We start from the raw sequence: 17290 nt of genomic DNA, 5'->3' as shown, positions 1-17290 counted from the left end.
TCATTGATAAAAGATATGTTGCGTTTTATTTGGTTTCTTATTTTGATGGCACAATAATACTAGACATTGTAAAGGTCTGGTTGCAGCTCAGCGAGGGAAAATCCCCTGTACTGACCACTGTCGCTGGGGAAAGTTTGTCTAATGGCGCCAACGACACAGGCGGGTATTACTCGTCGAACGCGGTGTCCAAGCCTCCCATGAAGCCAACATGTGTATGAACGATAGGCCACCAGCCGGTACCACCTATGAAAGAGAAAGATACAATCTGTTTTTAAATGACCAAGATAAGTGTATTAAACCTTAGTTGTCAATGACAATTCTTGTATGCAATGGCATTTTTGCCATGAAAAATGCTAACTAGACACTGCACAATATTGAACGACTTTTATGCGGCTATTACTAAAGAATTACAAGACTAAACGGATATGACAATGATATCTTGAAGTTACGAGAATATAGGGGACAACCAAGAAATAGTAGTGGCCTAACTGACATCACAACCAGACTACACTTACTCGTTACTTGGATTACGAGGGCGAAATGTTGCGCGAAGTTCGTGCATAAGACCATCAAAATCCTCAACACGGACCGTGTGAGACAGACTGCCGTGAAGTCTAGCAGCTCGGTAATGCATTGCGGCTGTGGATCGCCTTGCGATATGTAGGACAAGCATCCAGAGTTTTCTCGGCAGCAGCAGTTCTCCACCTCGGTTGGCATTAGCGCGCATCGATTGCAGGTACACCAGGTGGAAACACCGTCCATGCGACTAGGCCCAGGCTCTTCATCTGTTGAAACGTTCGCCCAACTGTTGTCCAAATCCCCATCGTCTACAGAGCTTGCTCTTTCCAGTAATTCCTCCTCGGAATACTCGGGCTCGTACAGGTAGGGCATTATTGTTGCCATTGTGTGGTAAAGGAACGAAAATAATTTATAGCGGTCGTACTGGTATCTGTTCACACGGGCTACAAGGAACGAAGGTAGCTGACCAGAGCACAGAAACGAGTCACAGAATACTCAAAGAAATACAGCGAGAGGAATGGAAAAGAAAATCTGCTGTTGTGTGTTGTGAAATGCTCTGTTTATACTTGTCGAGGAAAGAGGCTTCCTGCCGTTTCCATGGTGACACGTCATTAGCTGAGGCGCAGAGAATGTTGACACCAGACGTGCTTTGGCGTTGTGAAATGGGCAGTATGCGCCTAGTGATGTCAGGCTCAGGGGCGGGGGATATGATTTAGTGCCACAAACGCAGGGCACCCAGGGCGATGCGGTAAGTGATAGGATTATCACAAAATGGCCACGCCCTGCTGCCTGATTTTGTTTGTGTTCAAGAGACGAAAACTCGGGTAAGGTGCATAGGAAATGTTTGTACGATCGATCGAATTATGGTTAAAAGCACATGGCCGACCCATTGGGACAATAATATTTTTGGACCAAACCATTCCTTTAAGTAGTATTCTCACTTATTTGATCAAGAAACGTATGGCACAGACTAATCTTGAAATTGGACTGCTTGCCACAGAGTAATTTGTATTTCTCATATGGAATTTGTACCCCAACACTGCCAGACAGTCTCCAAGCACAGTACCAGACAATTCCTAGCACTGCACCCGACGGCCCACTTAGCGCAGGGATACTTTACACTCTGCTGTATTGCAAAGTTACCTCAACAAGGAACTACAACTCCATTTGTGGGTCAATAAATAGCCCGCCTACCCCAGTTATGGCAGTGGAGAGGATGTTGGCGGTCCTGTTTGTTTTTAATATGCCAATGTGGTTTGCTCATCGAAAGTAGATGGGTTGAGTTTGTCTTGATGGCGCTTTTGGTTCCATACAGTTGCCTTTTTCCCAGAAGGGTATGCTGCACTGGGGATGGTCTAAGGTTTTCTTTTCACAATTGGTGTATCTTCTTTTACAGTTTCGCCTTGTAATGTTACGGGGCACAGAATGACATCCACTAGAAAGTGCTCTTTGAATGGAAGTATTTGTTTGTGGGGCTGATTTTTTAGAGTATCATGCCTGTGTGTGATGCCCAGGTCATATCTTTCGCATGCATTGTTGAAAATGTCACGCCCTGGGGGTACAAGCAACGCTTCGTTCGTTTTTCTTTTTCTAGAAATGTTCAACATAAAAAACTTTTTTTGTATCGTAGTTGATCTGATTAACAGCATTAGATATTCGATGTTATGAATAGGTTAAGGCCAATTGCAAGTGGCAGAGAGAGATTCAAACCTTCCATCCATCACTTTTCTGTTGTGCAATCGTCACCCTGGCCCAGAAGTGCTTCTCGGGCCTGCCCTACCTAGACACCCAAGTTACACCTCACTGAAGAAGCCCGACAAAGCAGAAACATATCTGGGGTTTCTTATAGTCAGGTGCAGGAGGGATGTGATCTAGCGATTTGGGATGAACTGTTCCTTTTTTGGGTGGGAATAAACCTGATTTGCATGGCATGGAAGACTGAATAACTACTCTTCTGCCTTGCAATACTTTTCACAACCGCTCTTAAAGCAAAAAATATCCTTCTCCCATAAAATAAAAAAATACATAGTAAAATATAAAATGTATGTATACAATACATGTCAAAAATATGATGCTAATAAAACCACAATAGAGACAAGCACATGACTCGGAGGGTGTTGTGGGGCCGAAGGTGGAAGTGGGTAGATAAACATATGCATACAGACAATAGACTTTCAAAATAAATATTTTTTAAACACCCCTTACACAGAATACAGTAAATTATGCAACCAATTCTACATCATAGGTCTAAGTAGACACTTAATTGTCGACATTATCCCGCAGCCTACAAACCAATTGTTACAAAGCAGCCTGCTTAAATATACTTTGCCAATCCTTTGCTTCTTGGTGCTTTAGCAGTTCCAGACAGTTATTAGTTTTGACATTGCCAAAGCCTTAATTAACCATAATCTTAGTTAACCACAATTGCCTATGTGTTCGTGACGCTCTGTAAAATATTTCACAATAATTCGTTTGGGACTACTTGACTGTAGTCTGTTCCAGTCACTAACTCAAGAAGAATGAAACGTCTTCTTTCACCAAGGTGGATCTAACTGGCATTCAGTTTCTTACATTTTCATGTGCACTGTTACTTAAAACTCAATTTACACATTTTGATTGGTGTCTACTATAATCCTAAAACTTGAGAAGAGCACCCGATTCTTCGAAGGGGTTGTTTACATTGATATCATTTAACCAGTGCATCTTTATTTATTGCATTTGGTTACACGGCCAAACTTTTGGGTATCACGGTGTAGGTTACATACATCTTGGTGAGCTTATAAGGTTACATGTATCTTGGGTATCTTGAGCAGTAGCATTCATCTTGGGTATCTTGGTTGGTTACATCTTAGATATATACATACATCTTGAATGAATACATATATTTTGGTATTATATATAGTTACATTGGTTTAGAAGGGAGAGGTGTGTCAAAAAGGTGGGTTAAAACAGGTTAGGGGTCGTGTTAGGTTGGGCTTAAGCCGTTAGTATTTGTTAAACACATGCATTCACTTGCCACATCCATCTCCACCGTGTTCTACACCTGATGGTATAGGTGAATGTTTAATAAGGTGTCTTTACGTTAGTTTAAGGGTTTAGTGTAACAGTTGGGTTGCAGGAAAAGTCAAAGTAAACCGGGATTGTGCTGTTCATAGATCATGGCTACCAGTTGTCCAAACACACCCTTGTCTGGAACCTTGGGTCCATTCAATAAGAGATGTATCCAGTGCTGACTGATTGCCTTTTGGGAAAAATGTCACTGGATGAAGCCATGATTTGAGACCTGCTCATACTTTGCTCTGCTTTAATGTAGTGATTCGAGAATGGTAGAACATTATTTACGGAACCCGTCTATGATTACAGGATATTAGTATTGGTTGTGCAATTATTGTTCATGTCAAATGATGATTTCTATGAATAGATCTACATTAATAGTACTGTTTTGGTCCTAAAGAGTCACAGAGGCACGTGATTTGTGAATGTCCAGCTTTAATGTTACTTAGAAACCACTATCTCGGAAGTCATGTTAATTCCTCTGGATTATACCCCTGGATACCCCTGGATATCTTTTTTGGGAAATTGTTCATTCTGCTTATTGTTCAAGATGTACATTGTTGGCGTTGTACTCTTTAATTTTTATTTAATTTTTTTTTTCCTTCTTTTTTTTTAGGAAATTGAATCTGTCTTAAGATGTGCGAATTTGGTTTTGGAATCAGCTTTTTTTTTCTTTTCATTATTTCCATTTCCTTTTTATTCTTTTGTTTTAAAATGTCAACTTAAGGGATTGTAATATATCTTATTGTTGTGTTAAGACCTATTTGCTTAGGTCATATGATGCAAATAAAAAAAATACAAATTAATAGTATGTGATGTAAAATGAGTCTCCACTATAAGAAACCAATTCAGTGGTCATCTTTTTACATTCTGCAGTCCCCAGAAATCACTCATCACTTGTTACTCAATGCAAGCATGGGAATCTATGCAGAATCCATTTTGTAGATGGAAAAGTGTATTTCATAGTACTTGTCTCTTTATCTGAGTGTGTGGTGTTGATCCCCATGCTATTTGTCCAATACCCCCCTTCCCCTGTGATATGCAGTTCTCAGAACAGTGGAACTGGTAATGGCATTGAAACTGGGAATATTCCGGGGCTCCTCTTGACGTTCTATTAAGGCCTTCTTGCAGGCACTCCTTCTTGGAATGTTTTCATTATTCAGCTAAAACTATGACACATAGCAAGTTTGCAGAGCCACAATAAGAGATAAGAGACCTGCTCACTTCGTTGGTTGTTGAGCTGTTCTGGTGAGCACCAATTTATAGTTTGCAGGAGGAATAGTTTGATGGACTGCGTGCAATTGAATGGTTACTGCTAGAACAGTGGTGTCAGCCTATGGCCCTCAGACAGTCATCCTAAGTAACTTGAAACAAATGTGTTGAGTATTTTCCAAATGTCGCCATTTTTAGATATTTGTGTAGTTGTTGTGTATTGTGCTTAACCTTGTATTTCATATTTGCAGAGCGTTTTACTTGCCTAGATGATTATCAGGAAGAAGAATGAAGCGTCCCAGCTGTTTGTTCAAACTCGCCTCCAGGTAAGCAAAGTTTCAGTATTGGGTGGTAACAAAGTTCTTGCGGTGGTGATCTTTGCTAAATGTGCCGCAAATGTTGGAAAATAACAGAAAATAGCAAGTTATAATCAAGCACGTTTCAGTCAAAATCGCTACCGATTGATAAGACCTCACGCCAAAGCCTTATTTTGTTTTCAACTTCAGATGTCCGGCCAGTGGTGTCGCTAGGGTGAAATCCTGAACCCCCCTTGCAACCCTGCTACCTCAGCTGCTCTCTCTGCACTGTCTGCAGTGCGGCATCCGCCCGCGCTGCGCGCACACGCACACACACACAGGGCCGCAATCAAAGCTCAACAAGGCTCAACAATGAAGAGTAGTTGAGATCCACCGGCAGCCCCTCAAATCAGAATGCAGCGCACAAAACCGCTAATGATGGATCATTAGTGAAGTAATGGTTTCTGGCTGCAGGAGCAGTGCCTGATGCTGGGCGGGGGGGTGAGGGGGGTTTGGGGTGTTACCTGCAAAGTTGCTTTCTTGAAAACCGTGAGCAAAACGCCCTCCACTGTTATATTATTTCACATAGCCTCACATTTCCTTCCTACTAGCAACGAAGTGAGTCTTCCTTAAATAATGTGGATGGGGAAAATCACAACCATTGGCTAGGAAGGTGCACACGTAGCTTGGCTTTGGTGGTCTGGACAAACTATATACACTTGATGTGAATTCGGGTGTCTGTGATAATGGAATACAATTTGAGGAAGATTTCAAAGATGCCTGCCCCCCCCCCCCCCTTGCACCTAAAAGCTGACTGGGATAATCAGAACAGCCATGAGCATCTGCCCTACATTCAAATAAACCCCAAGATCAGAGAAGTGTACTTCAAACAATAAGTAAACTGGCAGTGTGCGCATGCCATGTGCACGCACGAGCAAGAAAGGTTAGTATTGGGTAGATGGGTTTTAATGCATGCAGAAATTAGTATTACTTCATACACACTCAGCATTGCACATTGCTTCTTTTAGGCAGTGGCTTTCAAAATCTGATTCAGTTAGCTCAGTGGGTTAGCACACCGACCGCTGATAATCCTATTAAGACGTTTTTATAATGCTTGAAAACCGTTTTGACCAGCTACCTACTCGAAGGGAGCAGCTACAGATAGAGTATAAACGAATTGCTAAAACAACCAGATGTGCCTTGCGCGGTTGAGTGCAGAGCATTCATGAGATAGCGAGATGCCAATAGTTGAAATGCTTTAATCACAAGAAATGCATGTCCTGCAATTTAGTTTGAATCAAAAGCAGGGAAGCCAAAAACGCTCTGATTAAAAAAAGAACTGTGTAGCGCAGAAGTTCTATCGTGCTTAGCGAATAGATAAACTGCCTGTAAAGTGAATAAATAACTAAGACTCTGCAGTAGCTGAGGGGCTGCAGTCCTCTGCAATTAAGGATGAGAAAGCCCTTGGCGTTTATGCCTGTGGTCCCCTGGAAGCCTTTCCCGAAAAGTGCACTTAATAATAAAAGTGTCAGGTTCATAGTCAGTAAGTAACTCGTTTTCTACTGGAGAGCACATGTGCCATTAAATTCCTAGTCTAACTACTAAAGAACACACTCGAGTCATTCACCATGGAACGAGAGTGCACCAGCAATAGCCTATGACGAAAAGACATGCCTATTGTCTTTACCAGTGACTAGAGCAGATGGGCTCACAGTAACCGGCCCTGAACGAGTTAAATCCTTTCCTGCGGCATAGGCATGGCAACAGTAAACCTGAGATGAGGTGGAAATCTGCAATTATTTCGTGGGTTTTCAGAGCAAGCTTTGTAAAGTGGATATGTGGCAAAATGGTGGCCTCGCCCAATGCTGTCTCTGCTCTTTGTGAAGCAGAGCAGGACATTATGGTTTCTAAAGGCACCGGGAACATGAGACATGTTCTTTGAACGCACTGTGAGTGCGAGAAATAATGGAATTAATGTTACTAATGCAATCTGCAGAGCACAGCACACAATTGATGACATTCAAGTGAATTAATAAATCGTAGGGCTCCGAGGAAGCGTCAGAGCCTAAGAGCGCTGAGCTTGTTAGAAAATGCCCGGAATTTAGAGATTATAACCCATTCATGCCGTTTCATAAAAAATAACGAGAAATAACGGAATTAATGTTACTAATGCAATCTGCAGAACACAGCACACAATTGATTATAACCCATTCATGCCGTTTCATAAATCAGTGGGTATCTAGTGTTCTTAGTTGGTTTTATATAGTGCGTGCTGCGCAAAAAAAAACTGTCTAGGGCACCAATTAAAAAGTGACCCACCGTTGCAAGTCTGTTTGAGTAGTACCAGGGGGCAGGGGGCTGATAAAATGTGATGCAATTTCTGCATTTTGAAGAATATCTAGACCGTAACACTGATCAAAACTACTATCCGCATGCTGAAGTAACTTATCAAACTAGCCATGCTTGCTACATATGTTAGCGATCTGTTAAGTGATTTAGAGGAAAGCTTTAATTTCACACACGTCTGAGGTAAAGTAAGCAGATCATTTTATAACGAATTGCCCAATTGCAAAAAATGTTTTTCTTACCATTGATGTGTGTAATGTTTAAAAAGACTACCACGATTTCTAGTCCCCACTCCGCCTCCCCCCACTCTGGACTACTTTGCCTGCATCAATTTGGGAGAAGCATACACATTTCCCTTTTTATAGGCTCCCCCCCCCTACTTTTGTCTGTGGTCCCTTCTGTGCTCCTCCCCACCCCTTAAATTTGATTCCTGGAGACGCCACTGCTTCCGGCATGAGCTTTTTGAAATCTATTTTAGAAAGATGTTTTTTGTGACCAGTGTTTGCTTTTAACATTTATTTTTTCCGTGGTTTCCATTCATTATTTATCATGGGGCATACGCAGTGGTGAATTGTTTTTCATTCGAGAGTGTAAATATTTCCTACGAATGTGTGCGAGCACATGAGTGTTGCGAGGGAGTCTGAACCAACCAACGGGCTTGGGTGGGTAAATTCCCCTACTGAATTTTTTTTGTTTTTTTTTTAATAATGCCTTAAAAGGGAGCTTTTTACAGCACACTTTAAAAAAACATTGTGTAAAAAGCCATTCAGTTTACAAATGCGGTTTTACAAACTATGTGCAAACATGTTTTCATGATGCCTTTGCACACAATATATTCCAGCATTCTGCTAGTATAAGAACATATTTTCATGCTGGACGTCGCCACAATATGGGCCAGCATTCCGCCAGCGTAGTGAGACATGTTGCCACTTCCTTTGCCAGTATATGCCTGTATTCACAAGTAAGAACACTCATGTTAGCTGTGCCCATTAAGCACTACTGCCGGACTACAAAAACCATGTCCATGGGTCTGTGCCAATATATGTCTATCTTCCCATGTAACAACACTCATAACAGTAATGCGACTGTAAGAAAACATGTCCATGCTGGCTGTGCTGTTATATGCCATTATCCCCACATATGAACACTCATGTTAGCTTTGGGCTTAATGCCATAGGTTCTACTGTAAGAAAGCATTTCCATGCAAGCCAGAAACGGCTCAATTTCACAGGAATCCCTACACACATGCTTCCACACATGCAAACCTCATCTCACGGATGATAATGAACCCTGATCCCACGCCTTGTCCCTTGGCTTTGATCCTCTTCTTGGGCTTTCCACTGCAGCAAGAGCGAGGAGAGAGGTTGGTTGACCCTTCCTGACCGTTCCATACTAGAGTTCGCAACTCTCCGGTTCCTCCTTGCCATGCACGAGAGCACTATCAAGTTCCATTTTCATTTTAGGGAATCTACAAGTCCAGGTATTCGCAAAAAATGCAGGACTGGGTGGATTTCACATGGATTTTAATGGGAAACGTGAGAGCACAGTGAGTTCCATCCACTCATGGGCGTAATTTTAGGGGGGGGCAGGGGTGTTTGTCCCCCCCCCAACTTTCATAGCACACCATTTTATCCCCATTCATTTGGCTGGGGCACCTTTTCTTCAGCTGCCATGCCCTCCCACCCCCCAACATTTTCTCCACTGCATCTACTGCACCGCCGATAGAAGGACATGAGAGCAGTGTTAACAAAGACTCAATGGCCTCCATTTACTTCCAGCAGAGACCTAGGAATTGCAAGTCCCTGGCTGGGACAGCGCCTCAAATGAGGGCCTGCAAGATGGAAATTGAGTACTGTGTATGACTGAAGAAGAGACAGCTGGTACATAATGGGGAGTCAGGTTTCTGCCCCAATGCTATTAATGCACAAGCCGTCACTGGGAATACGTGAATAATCGCAGTCCGAACCATGCCTCGCTTAACATTGCCAAGCAGTTTCTTTCGGTGTGCTAGGTTTTTTTAGAACCACCACTGGTGTAGGCTTCTGGGAAGTCAACCTATTTCACCTGCAATGGTTTTGCACACAAAGGTCAACCAAACTCATTTGTTAACGAGACTGCACAGTAAAGCTTAGACTTAGGAGATCGGGGGTTTGGTGCAATGTGCAGTTAACATTGATAAGCACTTGAATGGCCAGACAGTTGTATGTAAACATATAACATTTATTAAAGAACCCAGTGACATTCTAATGCTAGAATGTTGGCGGGCTATTATGAACAAGGGGTCTGCAGAGGGCCTTCTGCCTGATTTCAAAGTTTGATGTTTCTCTCCCAACATTCTGCCACATTGCTCAGTGTCTCGCCAGAAATTCTTACAGGACAGCGATCACTCAAAGGTTCTGAGCATCTTCCCCAATTGTTTGTTTTTTGTTTGCATCCTGTTTTCGTAATTTAACCAGATTATAACACAGCATTAGTACTTGAGAAAAGGCTTATATTACTTATGCACCCTGGGCCGCACTGCATACCCATAACTCGGGTGTGGGCCAAGAACACCTGTTACAGCTTACTCCCCCTGGCTGGAACGCCTCAATTGGGTCAAGATGCTACAAACTAAGGGAAGAGACATCTACACACATACAACCACAGGTTGGTAACAGTGTGGGATCAGAAGGACGCAGATTCTGAGGACATTTTTAATGAGATTTAATAAAAGAATAATCTGAGGTCTAACCTTTCCCATCTCTATGTGGTATTCCCTAGCTATTTTACTAACTAAGGTGCTTGTCCGTTGTCTTGGAATGTCCAAGAATGAACACCATCTGACCCTTTCGCTTATTTGAACAAAAAATAAGGTCCGAATAATGACTCCCTTCTCCTGTTAGATTCTTCTCACACTTGTATTCTTGTTTTCAAGAGCGTTCCTTCAAGTCTTTAGTGACTCTTCTGATTAGTTCATATAGCTCTTTCCTAAAGTTGAGATATTTAACTTTCTTTTTAGAGGTTTCTTTCCTTGACTTAACCTCACTTATTACAAACGCTATGTGGGCCTTCAGATTCTTTCTCAATTCCCAAGCTTCTACTTTAAATTCTAGATTTAATTTCCCTTCTCTCCAGGATACATGGCTTTATCATTACTTCTTGGGATCCTCTCTATGGGTTCCTTTCCTTTTTATAGGCAATATTCAGATTTATTAATGTTGACTCTAAGGTTTTCTTACTTCCATTCATCTCCCTTTCAGGGAACAGTGTTATTCTTTCCTAATTGTTTTCACAGTTCACGTTTAACAAAAATACCCCCTTTTCTTTCACTTCCATTTCAGGGGACAGTCGAATTATCTCTCACTTGGCCACAGTTCAAACTTTGTATGTTTGCTTTCACTGTCTTCTCATTGGTACTGAGACGAGTTCTGATTCATAAAATATACTTTGTTTCCTTTCCGTGTGTCCGCGTTTCCCCATTACCTTCTTTAGTATTAGGGACCGTCTCTGGGATCCTCACAGTTCTTCTTCGATTTTCCACTGCACTGCCGACGGAACAATTTCAGCAACTCGGTCGGGCGTTCAGCGCTTTTCCTCTCGGTTACTCTTAGTTTCATCGGGGAGCCGTATCGCTGGATGCGGCTTCCCAGGTGTAGTATTGTGAAGGCATCATGAAGCAAGACACACACAACAGATTCAACGTTCAAACAGAATTATTTATTAACTCAAATGTCAGTATGGTTGAAGGCCTAACTTGCACTATACAATCCCTAACGAAACTAAGGAAAGTCTGAGTCAGAAAGTTCTACTTAAATGTCAGTGTTCAAAACCTTTACTTGCCCTCACAACTAGAGCTGAACAATGTGCAAGGATGTCAGCAATAAAAGAAATAGTGTTTCAAATAAAGTTCTGAGCTTCTTCCAGCTCCTGGCTTACTTTTCAGCTCCCCTTCCCCAAAGTCTGGGGGTTCCCTTCCCCAAGTTCAGCGTGTCAACTTGGACAACCTTTCAATGTTCAAAAACAGTTCCAGACCAACTTTATACTCCTTCTGGTTTCATTATAGTTCTATCAGATTGCTTTCTCCTGTTTCACTTCAGCAACCTCCTTGACTTTCACAATTGGGGGCTCCCCCAGCTAGGCGCAATTGTCAGACCACATTGTCCACCAATTACAGGTCGCGCAACCAAGAAAACTAGGCTCTCTAGCCCACACAGGTTCTTCTGTATCTGTACCTCTATGACGGTTCACACTCACTTGGCTTTTCCTTGTCCGCCTCTTGGCTTTGCCACAATGTGTTTTCGCATATAGTTCCCTTTGTGGTGTTTTTGTTCCTTCACCACCTTGCTCTCATACTTTCTTGTAATCTTCCATACTTGCTTTTCACTGTATTTCATACGGCTTGTGCTTTGCTTTCAATAGGCAGTACATGAATTTCACACAAACCTATCATCAGGTCATAGCTTTGACAAAAGCCTTCATTTAGTTTGGTATTGCGTAACTGGGATCTTTTAATCTGCTTCTTGAATTCGACATTGTCCTTAATTTTCCTCTGAACTCGATGCTTTGGGTTAATTTAATCTTGCTCTTTCTTTTTCATTCATTTGGCATCCATTTTGACTTCCTCACACCCCCCAAGAGCGCCCCGTTAGAGTGCTCTTCCCTTTTCACGCACCGGTCCCTGGCGTTTCCTCCGGGCAGCTGTGCTTTCGGTGTCTGTTCTGCCGCCACGCTTTCCTCTGACCGCGAGCCCTGATCGCACTTCACCTTCTTTCCGGCTGTTGCTGGCAGCTCTGCTTTCTCCCCACGGATGCTGTTGATGAGACTGTTCCTTTTTTCTGTGCCCGCAGCTACAGCTGCAGACCTCCAACCAACATGGCTCTCACACCTGTGGCCTTCTCGCCGCCCACCCGGCCCTTGGCTCCACAGCTTCTTGGGGTCGTCTGCTGGCGTCCTTACTTTCCTGCAGGACCTGCCTCGGCTGCCTCCTGGTATGCAGGATTCTCCCTCAAGGGCCGCAACGATCAACCTGGTTTCTCTACTACTGCTGCTACTCTTCCTGCTGGTTACTCCACCTTTTATACACCTGCAACCACTTGACAGGTTGCAGGTTTGAATCCACAATTGTAATTGCCTGGTCGTAATTAGTGGAGGCATTTGGGACATGCATGACCTTTACAACACTCTACAGGCCTCTTCCTCATCTCAGTACTGGCGTGGTGAAATGACTTACAAGTATTCACCACTACTACTAGTCGCCTCTTCCTCGTCCTAGTACTATAGTGAGGTAATTGAGGGGAGATGGTTTGCAACAGCCCATAAAGGCCACGAGAGGTTGAGGTTTGTTCTCATACGGAAATGGGGGGGATACCATGTCTCGCCTGTGGAAATCCTTTCCCCAATCCCCACGGACCCTTCACCCAGGTGATCCATCGCCCCACCCCTCTAGCGCCCCATTTTCGATTCTTCAACTCCAGGGGCAGGTTCCAAAAGCAATGGCCTTTCACTGGCCACCTAAGTAGAGGATCCACGGGGAGTGGTTGTGTGAGGATACCCTCCGGTTTCTCACAGTATCAGCGCTGTTCGGAGGGCAAACTGCCTCACCACAAATCTCTCTGGGTTGCGCCACCCGCCAACTCTCAAGCTCCACATGAGCCGGTTTTGCTCTCAACGTTCCCTTAACTGCTTCCCAGCAAATTCTTAGCTTGTGGGCTCCATGCTTTGCTGCGGCTCTGCCTCCTCTCAGGTTCACGTTCGCAGGAGACGTCCCCTGCTTTGACGTATGTTCCTCTTGCTCTCCTCCTCCTGACAAGTCTTTGTCATTCAATCCACCCGTCCAGTGAATGCTTAATTTCCAATTAAAGGAACAGTTTCTCTTTCTTCAGGATCATAACGTGTGTTTGCTTCTTCCTCAGTCTAGTCTTGGTATTTGACAATATTTAATAAGGTTGACATCCTGTGTATGCTACCATGTTTCCTGATTCAGGGAGTTCCTCACAGGAACCGCAGTCCTTGTCCCCTAAGGGGCTCTCCTCCTTTGCTTCACTGAGGGGGCTTCCCCTCCGGGAGAAGAGATGAATTCCCTTGATTCATCACATAACCCAAAAAGGATTAAACCCCACGTTAGTGTTAACATGTTTTAAATACCAATATCATAACAGTTTCCTAAAGTGGGAAAGAAATATTAAACAGTGTGATGAAATGACTACTGCTTTGCCTGAGTACCAGGGATGAGTAGTGATTGAAACTCCTACTTAAAGGTGAGACATGCCCGGTCCGACACGCATAACTCCTTCACTTCTTGTGATCACGTTGGCAGAGGGCAAGCTACACTCTTCAGGAGGCATTTGTGCTAGCAAAGAATCATCCAAATAACAGTCACTGTGATGGCAAAGTAAAGGAAAGCTCAAGGTTCTATGAAGAAAATAAGAGATAAAAATACAAGCACACTAATAGCCCACCCCTGGAAGGGAAGAAACCGAATATACAGACTCGGCACTCTGGGGCCAAAGACTGCAATCTTCATGTTAAAACTATGTATTTCCGAAAGTTAAAGGGCGGTTCTTGAATTTCAATGGGGCCCCTAAATCCAGGCAGGGGAACCGGACCACTGCATACGCCTGGCAATGTTGTTTTTTGAAATCGACAGCGTTGATCCAAATGCCTGGGTGCTTTTAAGTGGCGATCTGGTGTCCGTATGGGGAGTGGGTCGACTGGGTCCAGCACGCAGTAATTGCACTTGGAACAAGGAAGCTTGGGACAGGCAGGTGAGGTCCAGATCAGCATAGCGCACACACGGTTAGAGGTGGGAGCCAGAGTTCAAAGCTGTTCCTTTTGACCCTGGATTTCCATTCAGGTATTCGAGGGATACGGTCAGTCCTTATTTCGCCCTTTCCAGGTGGCAAGGTTGCCAGAGAGCACTTGCAGGGGCTGCCTCCTACAGTGATCAAGAACCTGGTTACCATTTTGTTTTCAGGCATTAGGCAGGCCTTGTCCAAACAGCAGTTCACCCCAAGTGGTCCTCTTGGATCAGTGAGGGGGGATTCTTGCTCTTTTCTTGGAGTCTTTATCTTCGCCTCTATTGTAGAGGACTTTTGGCAGACTGTAGCACAATACTGTTCCAGCTGAAACCACCTTATGTCCAAAGATGATTAAAAAATGGTTCACTTAAGGGGTAGGGTCTAATTGTTTACACAGTCTATTGGCCACAGTGGATTGAACCATTTCAAGTCTTCTGTAAGGGTCGAATCGTAGGTGCAGTGACAAGTCTTTTCTTAAGGATGCAAGTTCCAGAGTCCTTTGCCAGCAACAGGTGGGGGCTGTGGACCAGAGGATGTGATAGTGCCCTGATAGATTTTAAGATGGTGAGACCCTTCTCTGGACTGTAACTGCTCTTGTGGGCTACTCTAATTCTGCCCTGCCCCAGGGTTACTCTAACACTTCCTGGCTGCTTTGCATTAAAGAGACTCCAGCTATTCCCACCCGGGTGTGACCTCTCCATTGTCTTGGCAGGGTTTAAATTTGAAGCATTGATTTTCAGCTGACCCCCTGGGTTCTATCCTTGTCCTGCTGGAAAGGTAACTAGCCTTCCCATAAAGAACAAATTAGAGTTTTAGGGCTAGACCCAAATAGTTTGTTTTGGATTCAATTCGGCCACAGGGGGCCAGTAAACTGACAATTGAATGAGTAGTAGAATCCAGGCTGAAAATGAAATAATACCAAAAGGTTTGGGCCAGTATATATGTGTCTGCAGAGCTCTAATCAGGCAGACCTTTAGCATATGTGTGTAATAAAGTGTTCATGATACAGGAAGATGGCACAGCTTCAGCAAGGATAAATAATGCAAATTCCCGATTTATCAATTCTAATAATAAATTCAATGTATTATGTTCATTGAAACCTTAAAAACGTACTCTAGGATTCTAGGCAGGTATAAAATGCAATGCATAAAGTGACATGTGCACCTGAAATATAGCTTGATTGTGCAAATAATTAAGAGTATCAGTCTAGCGATTAATACATCGGGTTAACTAAACAGCTAAATGAAAGTTGGACTCTTACCAAAAACAAGACAAATAAGTAACACTAAACAATAGGTCGTGCTGGGTACTGTCAAAAAATCTGCACATCCTCTAACAATTAGCTCCTAGTGGAACACTCCTTCCCAATAGGTGTGCAAGTTAACAACCCAACATGTTTCCGTCCTCAATAGGTTTTAAATATCAGGAAATTCTTCGGGGGCGAATAGCCTTCTTGGCTGTGAACAGCAAGTCTTTTTCAGTTGTAGATTGTCATGTCCATAGGATTCAGACCAACTAATTTGGAACTGCAAAGTGTAGCTACCTTTACCATGAAAACGTACGAAAAACAGCTATTACTAGTTCTGCTCTTATTGTACAAAAGCAATACGTATATAGACCTGAAGTTATGAAAAGTAATGGTCTGCAGTGCAAGGTTACCTCAGGCCGTCGCTAATTGGCTGATAGGTCTGGTAAGTAGTGAATAGTTAATTCTTCATGTATTTCTCCTGAGAAAACACAAGCCAAAAATCCCTGGTAGATTCTCACCATTAATAGTCCCAAAGGGACAAGCGAACTAACAACTATTGACCAATCTGAATCTATAATCACCAGGGAAAGTAAACGGCGCTTACTTGTTTCATTAGGTATCTGTTAATTTGCTTGACTGATATGAATCTGTTTAGTGGTTCTTGTTCTTAAACGTTAAATGCACCCTAAACCGTTATAGTGCTGTAACAAGATGCACATAGCTGTTTCAATTTCATTTCAATTCAGTGTGATATTTAGTCCAGCATTATAGACAGTCAGACAACCTGTGTTACATCAAGTCTGCTCAACGTAACACTGCACTTACTTCGGATCACATGTTCATAGGCGTAGATACTGTTACCGAATACTGCTTATTAGAAGGTCCGGCCTGCTCTATTTTTTTTCAGACTAGGGACGTAACGTTCGTTCCGGGCTTTGGGGTGACCAAACAAGCTTAGTTACTGAGGTGGAGACTATCCCAATGTGCTGCACATTGCATAAACATAACACTGACTTTATATTCAATCGGCAACACGTTGTAAAAGAGCTGCAACAATAGCCGTGGCAACTAAACAGTTTCGTTAATGGTTGTATCTCAAGTGCCCTTTACTGCCTCTGATTTTGGAATGTAATTCTTCAGTATTTCAGACACACCCGCTATAGACTGTCACATGATCACTGACTGAGAAACACTAGTTTCATACTAGTGTGTTTAATACATATCCCAGATTGCTGGTCAACATGGACCTGTATTGCCGACGTGAACAAACCTCTCTAACATGTGGATGATATCACAGTATTGGTTGTCTTTATTTTTGTAGTCATCCACGCTCAATTTATCAAGTGCCAATCAATATTTTCATTCAACCCGAGTTTGTGACTCCTGATTAAAGAAATGAGGCGTGTTTCCAACCTACACAATCTCATTTTGTCATGTTCCAAATTCAATTTAATTGGGGTAGTCCATTTTAATTCCTCACAAGTGTGTCCCGCTCCTTTAAAATGACCCACCATAGTGGCTGTCGATATGGAGTTCCTGATGCAGCTTTTGTGTTCCGTGATCCTTGTTTTCACCTGTCTTTCAGTTTTCCCTAGATTTATTATTATTTTCTTTTTACAAGGGCATAAAATCGCTTTAAAAACCCAACTGGTTTCGACATATTCCTTGCAACAGTACACTGTGAGCTCCTGCCTTCCCTCTGGCCCTTTCTCTGAAATTCATCCCATCCTTTGTTTGGTATGGGTTGTGTAAATAGTGCTTCTAATAAATGTGTATATTGGACTATGCCCGTAAGAATATTTTGAGTCTTTTTGTTTTTTAGTGCTTTTATTCCCCTG

General features: G+C 42.9%; 1 protein-coding gene across 1 annotated transcript in view; it reads left to right on the top strand.

Moving 5' to 3' along the window:
• The window catches only part of ST3GAL5 (ST3 beta-galactoside alpha-2,3-sialyltransferase 5), a 559457-nt gene that overhangs the window by 226432 nt on the left and 315735 nt on the right, over positions 1–17290 (top strand). The window contains exon 3 of the mRNA XM_069632172.1: positions 5037–5111. Coding sequence (XP_069488273.1) covers positions 5074–5111 — 38 coding nt within the window. The 5' untranslated portion in view covers positions 5037–5073. The remainder of the gene's footprint in view (positions 1–5036; positions 5112–17290) is intronic.

Source organism: Ambystoma mexicanum, chromosome 6q (assembly GCF_040938575.1).
Source record: "Ambystoma mexicanum isolate Mex_15411 chromosome 6q, UKY_AmexF1_1, whole genome shotgun sequence".
In the NCBI taxonomy this organism is placed as follows: domain Eukaryota; kingdom Metazoa; phylum Chordata; class Amphibia; order Caudata; family Ambystomatidae; genus Ambystoma; species Ambystoma mexicanum.
Note: the sequence above shows the minus strand (reverse complement) of the source record. Positions and strands in the feature narration are given on the sequence as shown.